This window comes from Rhinolophus sinicus, chromosome 14 (assembly GCF_057876585.1).
Source record: "Rhinolophus sinicus isolate RSI-liver-muscle chromosome 14, RSI-T2T, whole genome shotgun sequence".
NCBI classification, from domain to species: Eukaryota; Metazoa; Chordata; class Mammalia; order Chiroptera; family Rhinolophidae; genus Rhinolophus; species Rhinolophus sinicus.
The window spans coordinates 25520658-25539360 of NC_142514.1; the positions used below are offsets into that span (position 1 = coordinate 25520658).

Here is an 18703-nt window from a genome sequence, read left to right on the forward strand (position 1 = left end):
TGAGCTGGCTCTGGGTCTAGGAAAACACACTGGATATGGGTGGAGAAAAGGGACAATAACACTTACGGTGGTGGAAGATGTTACTGTGCTCACCAATATCCAGTTCTTTTGTCCAACTAGGCCCAAAGGAGACACACTCCCACCCCTGATGTGTCTAGTTCTAGTCTATGAGACGTGAGTGGAAGGACTGTGTATCACTTCTAGGCTGAGGCAGTAAAAAGCACTTATATGATTCCTCAGTTCATTTATTCCTTTGTCAAGGAATTATAGAGAAGGCCTCATGTGGAGGTGCTGGAGCCACAGCAGTCCGTATCACCGATTTTCACAATGGAGGTCAGCTGTCCAGATGGTTGTTAGACTCCAGAGAAATAAATGCACGTGAGAAATAAACATTGTTATGTTAAGCCACCAAGCCGTTGGGTCTATTTGTTGTTGCAGCATATCGTGTCCTACCCTGACTCGTGCAATCGCAGTTCATTGCTCACCTACTATGTGCCAAGTATTGTGTTGAGTGCTTCACACACATCATCTCACTAAATGCTTGCAGCTCCCCTTCCAGGCAGGACCTTTTATTAACTGCATTTTACAGATGAGGACACTGAGGCTGACAAGGAGTAAGTGACTTCCACAAGTTATCACACAGCTAGTAGGTGGCAGAGCTGGAAGTGAAACCTGGCCCTATTTGATTCCAGGGCTGGGATTCTTAACACACAAATTCCAGAGACACCATCTGACTTTTTGTGCCCTTGTTGGCCTCTAGGCTCCAGGGGTTGGGAGGACCCAGGGGAGTGTTGGAAAGCTGCCTCCAGCATGTTCCACTCATTAGCAGAGTCCCTGAGTAGAGTCAGTCAAGGGGCACAGGCACACCAGCTTCCGTTCCCGATTGCCGTTCACCTGGAGTTCACAGTCTGGGGGAAGGAACAGCCAGGCAAGAGTGAGGCGGTTGGAATGAGGTGTGTGTTGTACGTGTACATGAGTGAGGGTGGTATGGGACGGGTTCAGTGACGACGCTGTCCTGGCTGGAAGGGACATCCGATGAGGAGGGAAGAGGGTGTGTCCCAAGCCAGAGAGATCAAATGGAATCCCCCTGGCCTCTGTTGGGAGAAGTGGAGGTGTTGGATTTACTGAGGACTGGGGGTCTGCCCTCTACCCATCAATCTTTCCCAAGGGGACTCTGGTCTCCCTGACCTCTGCGCCTACAGGAGGCAGGGGACTGTACCAATGTACCTATTTCTGCTTCTTGGGTTATAAAGTGAGGCTAATGACCCTGATAAGCAGGGTGATAAACCCATTTGTGGGTTGCGGTTCTATCTATGTTCCCAGAAGGCAGTGAGCCGTGGTATTTGGCTCCGTTTTAGCTTTTGTAGAGTGAAGGGCAAGTCCTGAGCTGGGGAAAAGATAGCATTAGAACAGAAAGATGCAGACAGACACGGGTTCAAATCCAGCTTTTACCACTTGCCCCTGGGAGATCTTGAACAAGTCTCTTTATTTCTGATTGTCAGTATTTTCATCTGATAAAATAGGGTCAATCACATTTCCCTTGAAGGCCACTTGTAAGGATTAAATGGCACACAGTAAGTTTCTCCTCCTCCCTCCCATCCCACCCTTTTAGAGATGCTTCCTCCAGCAGCCTCTGGATAACAGAGCCCTGGCCACAGGTCCTCTCTGGCTGGGGAGCTCTCCTGGGGTCCTTTTCTGGACGCATGGAGGAGACCTGCCCTAGAGGGCCACTTGGGACCCAGCTGCGGGTGGCCCTGCCTTCATCAGAAAAGAAAGATCAACTTGACACAAGCTTCCCCAGCTTCTCCCAGCCTCATGTCCCTGGGGGGAGTTAGCAAGCGGAGTAATGTATGGCTCCATTTTTAGATGTTGCTGAATTCCATTTGCTGGAGATCTGTGTTTTATTGCCGTATCAGTGTTTCTAAATTGCACTATATTTTCTTAGCTTGATGGGAATTTACGGCACCCAGATTGGAGCGAAACTGGGTGCTCCCCGAGGCTCGGAAATCACCGGGGTCGATTGCTGTGGCTGCTGCCTCCCCCTCAGACTGTTTCTGCTAATTATTCATATTAAGAACAATGTGAATCTGAGAAAGGGTGCCCAGGAGGGCCACTTGGTGAGATATTCATGAAGGCTGGGAGGTCGTGGCTACTCCCTGTGGGAATCTGGGCTGCCCGAGCTGGGGAGCTGGGGAGCTGGGGAGCTGGGGAGCTGGGGAGGGCCCAGCCAGCAGCCCACCTTAGGCCTGGTATATCCCAGAGAACACTAGACAGTAGGTTGACAACCAAAGGCACAGGAGCAAAAATGCTGCACATTTGAACATCCCTTTAGTGGCCTCAAAGCACTTCTATGCCTTCTTGATTCTCTTGTGAGGAAAGGAGGACAGGCACTATCAACCCATTTTACAGATGATGAAACTTAGGGCCAAGGGGACCAAGGCACAAAATAGAGCTGGGATGAGAACCCAGGGCTCTCTGACTCCAAACGGGTGTCTGTTCTCCCCCACACACTTGCTGGGTTTTGCCTTCTCTTCCTTTCCACACTTGAGACCGGGAAGGGGCGCTCTCCTTTACAGAGCCCTCACGTGAGGCACTGCGCTGAAGATTCTGGCATCTCATTTGACCCTCCTAGAGATGACTATTACTCGGCCCAGTTTATAGACGAGCGTCTGGATGTTAAGCCACTTTTGCAAGGTCACACAGTGACTCCTAAGTGGCAAAGCTGAGAGACAGTCCCAGAAATATCTGATTTTAAAGCCTGTTCTTAGCCGCCTCGCTCCACTGCTTCTGGTGACACCAGCTAATCCAACTCCTGCTGATGTCGGAACGAGCCGCCCCAACTATGGGTGGGAATCCTGATGCATTCTGGGAGTCAGATGGTGCCTGTCTGGCACTGACAGCCAGCAGGCTTTCGGCTTGCACAACAAGGGCCAGGCCACTCAGGCTGCACCTGCACTTGAAATTCATAATGTCCCCTGCTCCAGCAGCCCAGGAAGAAACAGCACCACCCAGGGCATTGGGCGGAGAGAGGAGGGAGTCCCAAGGACCCAGCTGGGAACTGCGGGAAGTTCTGGCCTGTCCCTCTGGCAGGTCTTTGCAGTTTATCTCACTTGGCAGTGATCCTCTGTCTAAAAGCACGTCCGACGTTTTGTGCAATAAAGTTAATGGACTTCTCCATCTTAGAGCAGCTGAATTCTCTTGGAGCAGATGCTGAGGGTTATGGATGTTCTAATTAGGAAGCTGCCTTTGGCATTGAGGAAAGGAGGGGAGGCTTGTGACGTTGCACACCCTGCAAAGACCCCCTGCAAACTGCTTTCTCCAATCTTGCCAAGGCAGACATGTTGCGGCAGCAGAGAGAGATGTTTCTTTCCTCTCTCACTTCCCTTTCAGCACCAACCTCCTCATTTCCAGAAGGGACCAAGGGGACCAGGCGGGATGACCATGGGCTCCTAAGTCTGAGCAACCACAAACAAGGTTTAGTGTTGCAATCAAATAAAACTTACAACCACGTTAATCGGACACATTTATTGATGTGCATAATTGTTATTGGACTGAACTGCAATTAGGCATAAATGGTAGGTTGTTCCGGCAAGGGACTGTAATTAGTTATTCTCATTTTGGGCCCAATCAAGTTTAGATTTTTTTTTTTCTATAAGCATACAAGTGCCCCAGGGTCTGGAAACAGTATTCATTATGGACTATTTTCTGATTCCCTGATTCATTTATTCATTCACTATTTATCAAATCTATGAAATGGAGGGTCCAGCCTGGAGGCCTGATTCTGATGCTTCCCAGGTGATTGTGGGAGAGTTGTTCTACTTCTCCTAGCCTCGGTTTCCACATCTGTAAAATGGGGACGATCTGCCTGAGCTCATAGGGTGATGGTGAGAATTCTGAGATGAGGTGTACGAAGTACAGTGTCAGGTCTGGAGTTGTTGCTCTTCTAGCTGGACCATATCACCATTATTGTTTTATTATCATTATTATCAATGACAGCTTCTCCTGGAAAAGAAAGAGCAGGGCACTACGTGCTCTCAAACTTTTGATCATCACATGAGAGGGCAATTCTGAGTGCAGGGGAGTCTATCCCTTAGATTTTGCAGGGGGCTGCAGGTCAGGGTTGTGCAGAGGGCACAGAGTTGGGGTGACATTTGGGCCATGTCCACTGTGGTGAACTAATGCTCACCCACAGGTGAGTAGGGCTGGGAAACTTCGGATTTTCCACATCTTTCATCTCACCACTGCCCAGCTTTTGGGAATGTGGGGCCGAGTCAGCTCTCCTCAAAGGCAAAAGTCCCCACATAAGGCAGCGGGTCTTCTGAAATGCTTGGACCAGTTTCTGTCCCGGAGGACAGCTTATCAGAGAATTCTTAGTGACTCGAGACTGAACTAGGGAGAAGGAGGAGAAGCTGAGCCTCACTGCAAACTAAAAGTAAGGGCTTTGGGCCAGAGGGACTGGCAGAGACCAGCAATCTCTTGGAGAAAATCTCTCCACATCTGGAAGCTGCTGGACTCACAGGGGAGAGAGTGTGCTTCACCAACTCACCTCACGCTGGGAGAAAGTGGCCAGGAGAGAGCCTGGAGCGGGCAGGGACTGTGGGGGCTCTCAGCGAAGCCAGAGCTGCAGGAAGGAGCACGCGGGAGGCCTTGGTGGGGGGCCTGGGCAGGAGACCTGGGACCTGTGCTGCGAGGGAGGGGCCGAGGGCCAGGAGATAGTGAACGCTGCCTGCCACTTACTCACTGGAGCTTGGGCAAGTTATTTGGCCTCTCTAGCCTCAGGCTGTTCATCTCTAAAATGGGGTCCCAGCAGATACTGTTAGTGTCTTGCACGTATCTCTTGCCCTTACCACTTCTGCACAAAATGCCCCACTTCCTGCTGCCACCACTTGCATTGCTTTCCCTGAAGTTTCATTCTGTCCCAGAGCCTACCTTTCCACCTGTGGCATGCCAGAAGTACGTGGGATTAACAACCTCCAGGGACCAGCCTAAACTGAAGATTGGTATATATGTATCTCAGCTTTCTCCCCTTGAATGGGAAACTGAATAGCCTATTATAGGCTGCTCCCAGAGGTCCCAATGAGACGAAGCTCTATTGCTTCCCATCTTTTCTCTTATGTCCTGCTGGCTACTGGCAACTTAGTCTTCAAAGGGTTCTGACTATTGAGGAATTGGGGACAAAGGCTGAGCCAGGCTAAGCTCACACTTGAGTCTTTGGAAATAAAGGACCAGGGCACTCCTGGGCTGGAGGCAGCACCTGGGGGCTTGTCTGGCAGGAAGCCATGTGTTCCAGGGCAGGGCGTCTGTTCGGGAAGCCATCTCCACCGGGTCTCCTCATCCCAGATCCCGTCTGGAGGCCGAAGCAGACAATAAATCCCTCGACAGAGCTGGTCCCAGCATGGGCCACCCTGCAGAAAGGCTTCATCAGCGGCCTCATTTGCATAAGATAATGAAACTGCAGTAAAAATAGTAAAAGAAAAAATGGCCTGGCAACTTTGTTTCCATAATGACAGATGCTTCTTAAATACGCAGCTTCTGTTTCTCAAGGAAGTGCCATCAAGGCCCCGGGGAGCCTGTGCCCTGGTCCCTCCTAATTCTCTGCAGCCCCAGGAGCACCTGAGGCCTGACCTTCTGCTCCTGGCTCATTCCAGATAGACCTGGTGGGGATAGAAGTGGGAGAAGGGGAAACTGGCAGAAGAGCACAGAGGGACCCTCACCAGCAGTAAGTCTGATGCTTAACATATGCTTTCATAGGAAGCTTTTTCTTTCATTGTCACATGAGTTCTCGCAGCAGTCAAAATGGGCACAGGTGAGTAAACTAAGGCTTATGAATGGCCCAGGGTCACCTGCTTAAATTAAGGTGGCAGAGGGAATCTTCAAGCTTGTCTCCAATTCGTAGTCCCTGTCTCCTGACATGGGTGACGGGGACCCTTTGTACAGAGTATGGCAGGGTGAGGGCGGGACCCTGACCCAGATGGTGGTGAGGACAGGGGGCAGGTGGGAGTCAGGTCACCCGCTCTCAGACTTCTATGCTCTTAGCTCTTGGTGAGATGACCAAGGTCAAACGAAAGGGAGCCCTTGACATCAAGGGTATCTGGGATGGGACAACCCCAGACCTAGGGCCCACATTGAGGCAACCAGAATCTGGTCCCATCACCTCCAAGACACTAGGGCTCTACAATGACTGGCTCCGAAGCAGAAATAACAACAGTGATGATGATGGTTATGATTCTGAGTAAAATAACAAAGAAGGGGGTTGTTCTCCCAGCTCAGAGAGGAACCCCAGTCTAGTCCCACTGAGCTAGGGGTCCTTTGCCATCTTACCAGCTTCCGTGTAAGAGCCCTGCTTTCCTGATTCATAGAACGAGGGCCAGGCCACATGGGGTGGGGAGAACAGGGACGGAGTGAATTCTCAGGGTGCAGAAGCGCATGTGAGTCTCCCATTCTGCAGGGGATGCGACTGAAGCTTGAAGAAGACACAGCACGGGGCAGCTCCCAGGAAGTGAGACTCCAGAATCCCTGCTCACACTGCTTAGCGGGGCTGGTCATCAGGGCAGAGGGACCTCGACTGAGCTTGAATTTCAAGGGAATCTAGGCAACCCCTGCAGCCTCCATGCTCTGGGGTTAGATGGAAGTGTCTGACCCCAGGGAGTATCTGGGGTTAGATGAGAGGGAAGAAGACAGGTGACAGGGGGAGGCTCTGATAATTAACATTTCAGATGGGGAGAGTCAAGGGTTAAAAGGCAGAAGGTCCCGCTCTGTGTTGCTGTTGAACAGGGTGGATGGGGCCTGGGCCTTCGGAGCTTGGAGTAGGAGGGTCCCCTGAGGCCCGTGCTGTCCTCCTCTACAGCTTGGCTACTTACTGCGCTATTGGGCGGTGTTCTCTAGCACCACCTGGAGCTGGTCAGCAATGCAGAGTCTCAGACCCTCCTAGACACACTGAACCAGAACCTTCATTTACACGAGGCCGCCGGGGGATTTGTCTGCATGTTAAAGCTTGAGCAGTCGGGTCTCAGACACACTGCCTCCACGCAGAACCTCCCTATCCAGTGCCCTCTGCTGAAGGGGTGGGCAGGCGACGTGGGTGGGGACATTTCCACTCTTGGTCGCTGCTGTTGGGCCATGGAATGGGGACCTGAACACGACTGGGGTGGCTCTTTCCTACCATGAACAAGGAAAGAAGAAAGGGAGAGGGGAGGAAGGGAAAGCGACAGGGAGAAAGAGAGGGAGGGAGAGAGAAGCTTGACTGTGCTTCCCTCAGACCTCTTATGATGAAACCCCTTTTTGCTCCAGTTAGCTAGGTCTCTGTTCTTGCCAAAACGATCCCTGACTGAGGGATCTTGAAGCTTCTGCTCTTGGGGGCCTGGGGCAGCTGAACTAGGAGGCAGGGTCTTGGTCCCTGGAGACAGGAGGAGAATGAAGGCACTGACCAAGGAGAGACTGAGGCAGAAAGTGTTCAGCTACCAGCAACTGGGGCCTGAGCCATGACAGTCACATGGCTGCCTGCACCCCACCCCCACCTGCAGCTCTGTCCTCCTGATTCCCCTGCCCTCCCTTCTTGGCCCTTCCTCCTTCAGGAGGTGGCAGGCTTGAGAGGGGTTTCAGGGTCTTATCTCTTGAGGGAAGAGTCTGGGAAGGGCAGAATGGAGAGAGTGTGTTTAGGAGTCAGTCCCATCTGGCATTCCAGCTCTGGTGTGGAAGGCCGCCCTGACGAGCTAAGTGATCTTGACCAAGTCCACTCACTTCTCTGACACTTGGCTCCCTTAACTGTAAAATGGGATGTGACACTGCCTACTTCTAAGGGTCATTATTTAATCCCTGGGAAATGGGTATAAAGTGCTGGCAGTGACGCTGCCGGCTGCTCCTGAGTGTCTGGTAACATGAGCTCCATTTTCTTTCTTGGGGATAGAGTAGTGAGAACCTCCTTCATAGGGAGTGAAGCAACGCCTGCTGCTCTTGGAGGTGGGAGAGAGGCAAGGCCCAGCATCATTTCCTTGCCTCCTAGGGAGTCATGGAGAGAGAGAGAGAGAGCTGGTCCAGTCATAGTCACGTTACAGGGAATTACACCAAGAGACTGAGTCAATGTTGGTGGACATTTGGAATGAAAGGTCATGTAGAGTCAGGGTCTGAGCTGTGCTGGGTCTGATGTGAGAGTGAAAGGATATATAATATGTGTCAAGGACTTAGCACAACACCTGCCACATAAGAAGTGCTCAATAAATATTAGCTCACCACCCAGAGTCAGTTCCCCTTTCATCACCCTATATTTGATCCCCCTTACCCTCTTCTACCACCCTCCTCCCCCCTTACCCTCTGGTAACCACTAAACTATTGTCTGTGTCTATGAGTTTTTGTTTCTCATTTGTTTGTCTTGTTCTTCTGTTGTTTTTGGTTTATATACCACACATCAGTGAAATCATATGGTTCTCTGCTTTTTCTGTCTGACTTATTTAGCTTAGCATTATACTCTCAAGATCCATCCATGTTGTCACAAATGGTCCTATTTCATCTTTTCTTACCGCCGAACAGTACACCTGAAATCTATGTAACTTTACTAACAATTGTCACCCCAATAAACTTTAACTAAAAAACTAAAACTAAAAAAAAATAAATATTAGCTATGCTTATGATGTCACAGGGGAGCATGGAGGGTTCTGGATGCAAATTAGTCTCTACCAATTAAATCTGTTTGCATGAGTTCGAAAACAAAAGTGAGGCAGAGGCCACCTTCCTGCCCCCTTTAGGGCTGTTTCTGTCGTGGAAACGTGAGGTTTTGCAGCAGCATCACTACCGTATCCATCTCCAACTTCCGGGTAATGAGGAGCCATTGTGATTCTGGGCGGTAGCGGCAGCAGATGCTTGCTCCAGGCTCTCTGAGCCCTGGATTGTAGCTCTGGGGTTTTTGTCTCAGTTCTAGTACCAGTCTCCGAGGTGGCCACTGCCCTGGTGGGTCCGTTTTGTGTTATTCTGGGAGCCACTGGTGGCCCAGCTTGGCCTTGTTGCCTCATCTCTTCATTGGTTTTGTAAACATCTGTGTTCAGTCCCTTCCTGCGTGTAATGCTCTGCTCTGAACTCTGTATTACATGTACAGTTTCCATCTCCTGAAAGTAGCCGGCTTAGAGCTGTCTCATTTCCAGTTTAAAAAAGCTCAGGTGAGATCTCTGATTGGCCAAGCTTGGATCAGAGGCCCACCCATTCTCCCCATCTGCGGCCAAAGGGACAGAGTCACATAAGGACATAGGCAGCCATGTGGATGGAGATGAGTTGGGGAAGGACATGCCCACGAGAAGGGAAGACAGAGGTCAGCTGATGTCAAGAACAGATACTACACCCTCCATATCCGAAAGGGGAACCAGGAGCTGGGACTGGAGCCACCCACTTGCTCATCCTGAGGGTCTCCTTCTTCCTGGGAGGCAGCCCTGGGTGAAGATGGTACAACTCGACTGCCCAGGAGGGAAGAGAAGCAGAAAACACTTTTCAAGGGAACGCTGTTTTCTAGAAACATTTCTTTATTTAAAATTTAAAACCATATTACCTCATACAGCAAACTGTGCACTTTGATATATCACAGTGTCTTAGAAAGGAAAATAATTGGATTTGTTTGGAAATTTATTTACATTAGCCTAGAATGATTGGCAAGTAACACAGTTACTATGAAACCCAAATTGTTACAAAATGTTTACAAAAAACTATATTCATAGAAATTCTGCATGTCCACAAAGGGCATCCCCTGAATGGCCCAGAGACCAGTGTGTGGGAACCATGTGACGTGGGAGCAGGGGGCATCCAGGCACTCTGGTCTGGGTGGTGGCACAGCCCAGGGGTCTCGCATGGTGCTGGCTAGGGGCTCCACCCAGGGGCTGGGAGGCCCAGCCAGGATGTCAGCCCTGGCAGAGATGGGGTAGGGGTTTGGCGCACAGTGACAGGCCCCTCCTCAGGGGGCTGGGTTCAGATGTGCTCTGTCCAGGGCCCCTGGGGCAGACCCAGAGTTAGTGGCAGACCAGCCTGATGCATGGGGCTGCTGAGGGCAGGTCGCTGACCACACGGAAGCCCACTCCAGATCTCTTCTCTCCTGCATGCTCCAGAGATGCTCTGACCCAACAGGGCAGAACTGCTAGCTAAGGATCAGAATAAGAAAGGACAGGTCCGGAAGGGGCAGGGATGGAGGTCTGTGGGTTCTGCGGTAGGCTCTCTGCCAACTGTCCTGTTGGGAGAGATACTGCAGGGGAGAGAAGGCAGACAGAGGGCATGGGCTGTGCTAGGACAGGAAGTGCCCTGTTGGCCTCTCATCTTTCACCCATGTCACTGCTCTGCTCACGTCTCTGGCTCCTTGGTCATTCTCTGACAGCTGGCCTCTGGGTCACAGGGGGCTGGGGAGGTCGTCTGAAGTGGGGCAAACTCTTGGCTGGCATTACTGGGTCTACAGCTGCTTCCTGGTTCCTGAGGCCTCAGTTTTGATCTGTAGAGCCACACTGCGGGGTGATTTGAGGTCTGTTCCAGAAGGCAGGCGATGGGGGTACGGGCAATAACTAGGGTACTGGGACATCATATTGGCATGCTGGCAATGTCCTCAGGGTCAGTCTCTTTACAAAGTGTTTTCCCTAGCCGTGCGCTATGCCATTATGTGTGGGTGAGAATCTGAGGCAGAGGCCTCTGCCCCCTACAATACTCCAGACTTTTAGGGTATGCCAGGTGGAGCCTGGTATCTACCTGGCTGTTGTACAGACAGGTGTTAGGGCAGATCTCAGGAGCCAAGTACTGGCACGACATTGCTCCCCAGACACAAGCCCTGCTGTCTGGCTCCAGACACTCTCAGACGGAGACAAGGCTCCTTCGTCACTCCTGCCCCTCTGCAGGAGATACGGGCTGTGCAAGGGCCCATCTGCCAGCCTTCACGGTTCTGCTCTCTTCCTCAGGGTCTGCAGCTCTGGTGTATGCAGGGCCTTCCCCATCCCCAGGGAGCTCTCGGCAGCCCCTGCCCCAAGTAGCCTCCATCCCAGCCTTTGCTGCTGCAGCCCCCATCTCTCACCTGGTCCCCACCCATACTGGCTGGGTTATGTACACTCTGTGTGCAGACGTGCGACGGGGGGGTGTATACACATGGGCTACAGGTCATATATACACTGTGCATATATATATATATACAGCATATATATATATATATCTTTTTACATTCATATATATATTGTACAGAACATTCACTTTCTACCAAAAACAAGTTTTGTGACTTCATGTATGGCCTCAGCTCTGAAATTTTAACTCCAGGGCAAACTCAAGACTGAAATGAAGGCTTGATTCAAACCGGCATGAGGACAGAGGGCGGGACCCTTCCACTGTGGCAAGCAGATGGGCCCATTACAGGTGTGTCCACCCCACGTGGGAGACTGTTCCAGATGTGTCTACTCCAGAGACCTGGCTACAGGAGGGGGCTCATGTTTTTGTGTCTGTCTCGGGGGCTGGGCCCGTCCTAGATATTAAGTCCATATCGCTGTGCGACCAGAGCTAGGCCTTTCCCAGATGGCGCTCCACACAGGACCATCCCAGATGTGGGCCAGAGTCCAGCCTGTTTCCAGATGTTTGTACATAATGCTGGGGAAGGCTCGGGAAGGGATCAGCGTCATGTTGAGTGATGAACAAGCAGCGGCCAACCCCACACAGCACCAGCTTCTGACTGTCCTGCTCTGACTTCCGCCCTCTGAGAGTTTAAGGAGGCGGCGTGACTTCTAGCACTTGGAGTCTTCACCCAACATGGCCAGACCCCTCCCCCACCCCGGGCCAAAATTCCCACCTGCCAGTGCCCGGGCCTGGGGAGGAGCCAGTGTGCTGCTCTACTTGAGGCAGTGTCTTGGCTGTGCGTGGAGGTCTGCTCACCCTTCAGAGTCCGAGGCAGCTCACCAGCCAAGGGGGCATTATCCCTCTTGAGAGGCACTCACAGAGTGGGGCCACCTGAACAGTTACAAAGCTCTTAGGGTTTCCTTAGCCATCTACAGCAGAGATACCAGTAACAGGTGAGGGGAAAAGAGATCAGGAGGGCTCATTGTCCAAAAGCCCAAGGGCCTAGCTGGGGTATGCGTATATCTCCTCACTGCTGCCCCTCAATTTGGGCAGTTTGCGCAGGTCAAGAGGAGGCACTGACTTTTTGGGGTGGGAGATGGGGGTGGAAGGTGGGGGGCACTCTTCTGTTTAGGGCTGGCATGTGGGGCCAGACAGAAACAGTCCAGCACCTGTTTAGGCCAGTTCCATCTTCCGCTCCATCCAAACTAGCTTTTCCGCTCCCCATCACACCGAGCCTCTGGCCGAGTGCCCGTGTGTGTGCACCCACATGTATCCACAGCAGCTCAGGTCCACACCCCCTGGCAGGTGGGACTAAACTTGAACTCCACATGATCTGCTTTGCTGGGAACACCTTCTTCCCACCCCCAGCCCCCAAGATGTAGCAGCACCTTTAGTACTCTGGGAGAGACACAGCTCACACTTGGGCGGACGTGGCTTCTACTGCACTTGGAACCCTGGGCAGATCTCAAAGACAAACACAGGACTTCAGCCGGAAGTTGAACATTAGCCACACGGATGGACATAAGGCTCGAATGGGAGGGGAGATCAGGCAGCATGTAATCTATTTCCATTTAGGAGCCCCAAATCATTCCCGTGCCTTTGGGGGACTTCCCTATCCGAATTGTACCTCTGGTATCCATTCTTCACTCCTTTGATGAAATCTTCCTACCCCAAAAGTCTCTTTCTCCCATTACAGTCTGACTATGTGCATAGCCTCAGACGAACGCAACATGTTCATGGAGCGTTATACACAAAAGCACACACACGTGTGTGTGAGATGAGCATGGATGTGGGCGTGTGCTAAGAAATTATATTGGATAAAGAAAGATAGCGGTTAATATCTGTCGTTGGTGAGAGCGAATGGGCAAATACCTTCATTAGAATCCTGTTATCTGGAAATTGCAAAAATAGGTCATTTTCCCTTAAAACAGGGCACTCTGCCTAGAGCAAAGGAGCCACCAGCCATGAGTCCCTGAAGAGTTTTGCCCCCACTTGGCCAGTCTCCCCGCACCTATGCCGAGATAATCTTGGCAAATCTTTGTGAAGCTGATCTCTCCTCATGGCAGAAGTGCAAACAGACCCTGGTTCCCTGCCTTCCTGATTGTCTGTCTCTGCTCCTGTAGTGAGCTGGAACATATGTGTGCGTTTGAACACATGTATGTGAGCACACACACATACGCTAACACATTTACAAACTCCAGTTGCACATGGCTTCTCACATATGACATGCACTGACCTGTGCTGCATGTCTGTCCAGTTCTGTTCTCCCTCCTGGTCTCCACTGCACACACATGCCCCACATGTGTGCACATATGCTCACGTCTGGATCCCTTGATGACATGGCTTCTCCTTTGAAATATATTTGGCAATGCTGCAGGTTTTATCCTGTCCTCTACCCTCTGCCATTTGGTGCACAAATACACACACACACACACACACACACACACACACACTCTCATGCATGCATGTATACATATCTATACTCACCAGAACCCCATTATGACATGGCTTTTCCTATTTTTACATGTATGGGACTCTGCTGCCTGTCCAGAGTTATCTCCCTCATTCCCAGTTTACACACACGCACGTACACACATACATCAGAACCCAAAGGATTCTATTATTGCATGCCTTGGACTCTGTATGTGTCCAAATCTGTCCTTCTCCCCCAGCCCCCAAAGTTCACACATACAAAGACACATCTACGCACACGCATGCACTCCTGCACCCAGAAGCTCACAACAGCATGGCTTTTCCTATCGTTACATGTGTCAGCTATGTTGCATGTCTGGCCCTCTTCTCCCACCTCCAGGGCACACAGCCTGTTAGAGCTGCTGTGATTCTGGGAACCAGCTGGTTGGGTCCTGCAGCTCAGTTTGTAGGAGGGGCAGCACTTGTCACATGAGCCCACTGTGCTCTCTTGCTTTGGGAGTCCCTGGGGGAGCTAGAGTTTACCCTTCACCCCAGCTGAGACGGTCCTTGAGACCTAAAATGCAGCTCTTACCTAATCAGCCTGCCCAAGCAGAAACAGGAGAGAAAGGAGAGGCGGGTGGCTGGTGTTTCTGGGTCTCTGTCCAGAATCCCCAGTCCCCTTTTCCTGCTCAAAGACTGCCCTCTGCCCTTGGCCATGGGACGCCCTGCTGGCCCCATCATGTTCTTTAAGGACACTTTGCTCCTAACCCTTCCATGTGTCATTCTTTTCCAGAATCTTAAAGTCACAGACCTCTAGAGTATCCATCACCGCTAGCTGGAACCCACAGGTCACTTGGTCTGTCCCTCACTGCTACCCCATCTACTACTTCTCTGCTGCACCCCCAAGCCCCCCAAGGTTCCAGCTACTCTGGACAAGAGACCAGGGGCCAGGATGGCCTTCTGTGTCTGTATGGGGTCTTTGGTTAATTCTCCAGGAGGCAGCTTCTCTCTTCCAACCCTTGGGTCCTCTACCAGCCACGATATCCTGCTCCTAAAAACTTTCTTTTTTCTGGGGGATATCTTTAGGTTTGGCAAGTCCAGGGGGCCAGGAGTTCTTTAGGGCTCCTCTGGCTTTCCCTCTCTACCCCAAAATTAGCCCGTGCAGTAGGGCTCAGACCCCTCTTTCGAGGAGGGGTGACTTGGCTTTCACTTTAATCAGGCTATTCTTTTTCCAAGATGACAGAAGCCGCTCAAGGTGAACTGGCCAGGAATGGTGCGTTGCTGCTGAGTAGATGGCAAAGAGCCTAAGCTCCCGAAAGGATTTAGAAAACAGGTGGGTGACCAGCAAAGTAAGATCCGATGGCTTGAGGGCCTGTGGGATTTCCATGGAATCACTGTTCCTCTGGGCTTCAAATATTGGCTGAGTCTCTGTGCATCGTCTGTGAGAGATTCAGGGGTTAGCCTCTGGCCAGAAAGTAGAGAAGAATACACTCCGACTACTTGCCCATGTTATACTCCTAGAGACCTTCTACAGATGTGGAGCCATTGCACTTTGTCTGTAAGAATTCAAAATGGTGGCCCCTGTGCATTCTTTTCTCTCTCAGACCCCAAACTCCTCTTTCACCGTATGGGGCTCTCTGACTTCAGCTTTGCCAAACATAGGGGCTTCCATGGGTGGTTCCAAGTCCAGGATCTCAGGACCATGTGAGCAGCCCCTGGGGGATGAATTGTTCCTTTTCCCCACGCATGTGGGGTGGCCGTCCTCCATCTTCAGCTCCCATTGGAAGCCAAACTATTGCATCCTTAAGATGCCCAAGGTTTGTGTCTCTGGTCTCATAGTCAAGCCCCAGGAGACCTGGGCTTATGGGGAAGGAGTGGCAATAAAAGAGCTCTTGCCTATTTTCTTTGGCCTCTGCAGGGCCGTGGTAGAAACTTCTGACTGTAGAGGAGAGTTGAGGGGCGAGTTTGGCCTGAGAGAGGCATGTGCTTCCTTTGGCCTTGGCTGTCTTGGCTGGCAGCTTTAGAAACCCATAGAAGAAACAAGAGGAGAGTGAAGCCCAAGCAGCTGGCCTGGGGGCCTGCTGGTTTTCTGGTAGGTAAGGGCAGATGGCTCCTGGCCCAATAGGCAGGCAGCAGCTCTGGTCCCCAAGCCCAGTATGGGGTCAGGGGACGTTCCTTCCAGTCTCCTTTGCTTTCCTCCGCCATGCCCCCAGGCCTGTGGTCCCTCCCCTCCCTGTGCCTAGGGGAATACGGGGGCCAGAGATGTGCTGCACGTCATGCTGTCCTTGCCCGGAAGCCGGCGATCATTGAATGTGTGCATGTTGATGACGGCGTCTGTCTTGACCATCATGGGAGGTTGAGGCTTGTGCTTGACCCGACGCTGGCAGGTAAGGGAGAAACGGATCTCATCGGCTACGGTGCTGCAGAAGGAACGCTAGGGTAGGGGGTGGGAGGAAAGGGGTACATGGGTGAGGCCTGGCCCTGCAACTCCAGCCCTTCCTCCCGACCCTGTGCTAAGGCCATGTGGTCTCTCCCATCCCCTCACCCTACCCACCCTCTGTCCCCTGCCCAATGATTAGTTTGTATAGCAGCCTACAGAGTATCACGTTCTTGTTTGGACACTAAGATAGGTAGTATCATCCCCATTTTACAGACGAGCAAACTGAGGCTCTGATTGACATGCACATTAACATTTGAGGAGTTTACTTGTCTGATTTCTCTCCACTAGATTCTGAGGGCAGGAACCAGCCCGTTTCCTCCTTGTGAGCCTAGCCCCCAAGCACTAGTTCTGGCCCAGAGTCAGGATTTAAGAAACACTGGCTGAATATGTGGATGGCCCCTCTTCTGGGAGGGCTTCTAACTAAGGGGTGAGTCACTGTGCTCCCACTCAGGAAAGTCCAGCATATGTTTCTCAGGTTGGGCAACGGGGAGGCAGGTGCCTGTAGGCCAGCTGGGTTGCAGTGGCCTCCTCTGGCCTGGGTCCCTGTGAGTACTGGTGTGGAACAGCAAAAGTGCAGCATTGCCTGCAGGTATCTGATGGCAGCATTTGTCCTGCAGCTTGTCTGGAAGGCAGTGGGGGCTGTTGATGCCTCAGTTTACCCAGTGAGGCCAGGGCATCAGCACCCAGACAGCTTGGACACAGGCTGCATGGTGCAGGGGAATGGGACCTGGCTTTCAATTCTGGCTCTGCCTCTTACCAGTGGTGTGACCTCTCCAAGTGCCCCCTTTTCACCCACTAAACACAGAACATTATCCCTCCTCACCTCCCTTTCTCCCTTCGAAAATATTTATTGAGATCCTATTATGTGTCAGGCACTATTCCAGGTGTTAGGCATAAAGCAGTGCAAATGGCAGATAAGGTCCCAGCCCTCAGGGAGCTTATGGTCTAATGATGGGATGGAAACAGATAATGAGCATGTGAGCAAACAAAGAATTTCAGAGAGTGATAACTATTATTAAGAGAATAAAGCAGTGAAATGGGATAGAGAGGGGATGGAAGAACATGGCACTCTGGGGGAAAAGCACTGCAGGTGGATACATCAGCATGGGCAAAGGCCCTGAGGCTGAAACGTGCTGGGTGTGTTAACACCGAGAAAGGAGGCCGGTGAGTGTGAAACAGAGTAAGGGAGAGGAGGGTGGGAAGGAGGAAGTCAGAGAGCTAGCTGGGCAAAGACCAGATCTGTAGGCTTTTTGTTGGAATCTGGAGCTCATTCTAATTGTAATGGGAATTCCTAGAGAATTTTTTTTAATGTATCATAACTTCTTCAGTCGTTCCTTATTACTGGACATTTAGTTTTTTTCCTATTTTTCCATGTGCTCACTAATACTTCAATGAACATCTTTGTAAATAAGACCACACATAGCCTTGGCTACTTCCATTGCCTGTATTGCTGACTCAGGCTTGCTGGTTATAAAAAATTCCATTTCAATTTTGATGGATGGAAAAGCTGCCTGTTTCTAATGGTCCCTGTACATATGACTTAACTGCAATCTCCTTCTGCACTGGCCTTCTGTCACTTTCAACTCTGTGAGAGGCATTTCCCCTCGCCCAGTGGCCCTCAGCTCAGGTGCACACTGAAATCACCCTGTACACTTTCTTAAGTGCCAATGCCAGGCTCCACCACAGACCAATTAAAACAGAGTCTCCAGGAGAGAGGCCAGGAAATTAGCATTTAAAAAACTCTCTCCTTGTGATTGCAATTTGCTACCGGGACCCAGAACCACCGCCCAACCACACTTGAGTTAATCAGACAGGTTGAGTCTAGTTCTCCCATCTGAACGCTTGGGTTGAACCTCTTAACCCTTTTCTTTTTTAAACTTTTGATTATGGAAATTTCCAAATATATGCAGAAGTAGAGAGAACAGTATAATGAACCCCTATGTAACCATCACCCCGCTTCAACAATTACCCTGGAGGGTTTTATGCAGGGGAATGAAATGGTTTGAATCAAGTTTTAGACAGGGTACTGGCTGTGGATGGAGAGCAGACGGTAGAGACAGAGTGGAGGCAGGAAGGCCAAACTGGAGGCCATTGCATGGTCCAGCTGGAGATGATGGAGCTTGGCCTGGCGGGGAACCACAATGATGGGAAAGTGTGCGCAGAGTTAGTGCAGAGGTGGGACTGGCCAGGCTTCCTGGTGGATCAAATGCAGGTGAGCTGTGGGGAGGACGGGCTCAGACACCACACCACCGTGTGCCTGGCACGCAGGAGGTGTGACACCCATGCAAACCTCATCCTTCTGTCTCCCTCTCTTCCCCATGTGGGCGCCGGATTACGGGGCTCACCTGCTCTCGCTCTGCTGTTTTGCGGAGCTTGTACACAAACTCGCCCACGGCCACCAGCACTGACAGGACCAGCCCGGCGGCCAGGACGATGAAGATCCCCCCGATCTTCTGGATCCCCAGGGCGCTGGCCTCCTTGCTTTCCTCCTCGGGACACCCGCTGCCCCGCCACCACTTCTCCTTCATGATGTGCAGCTTGTCCTCCTCCTGCAGCTGTAGGATGGCGATGGTGATCTTGTCCCGGTACGGGGAGCCTGAGCAGGGGGAGGGGACCCCGGCGGTCAGCAGCAGTCAGTGCATCCTGTGTGTCCCTGCCTACACCCTGGTTGGGGCCAGCCACCATCACGTGCCCTCTCAGTAAGTTCATAAAAAGGGGGACCCTATTACTTCTTTACATCTATATATGGTATCTGGGTGGGAGGAAGCATCCTGACTCGTAGTGGGGAGTCTCGCCTGT

At 51.5% G+C, this 18703-nt stretch overlaps 1 protein-coding gene across 2 annotated transcripts in view; it reads right to left on the bottom strand.

Annotated features, from left to right (window-relative positions):
- Positions 1 to 9484: 9484 nt before the first annotated feature.
- The window catches only part of GRIK3 (glutamate ionotropic receptor kainate type subunit 3), a 212749-nt gene continuing 203530 nt past the window's right edge, over positions 9485 to 18703 (bottom strand). For both annotated transcript variants that reach the window (XM_074334406.2, XM_074334407.2), the window contains exons 15-16: positions 18250 to 18500; positions 9485 to 15898 (exon numbers count right to left, since the gene is read on the bottom strand). In XM_074334406.2, the coding sequence (XP_074190507.1) occupies positions 15704 to 15898; positions 18250 to 18500 (446 nt within the window). In that variant the 3' untranslated portion in view covers positions 9485 to 15703. The remainder of the gene's footprint in view (positions 15899 to 18249; positions 18501 to 18703) is intronic.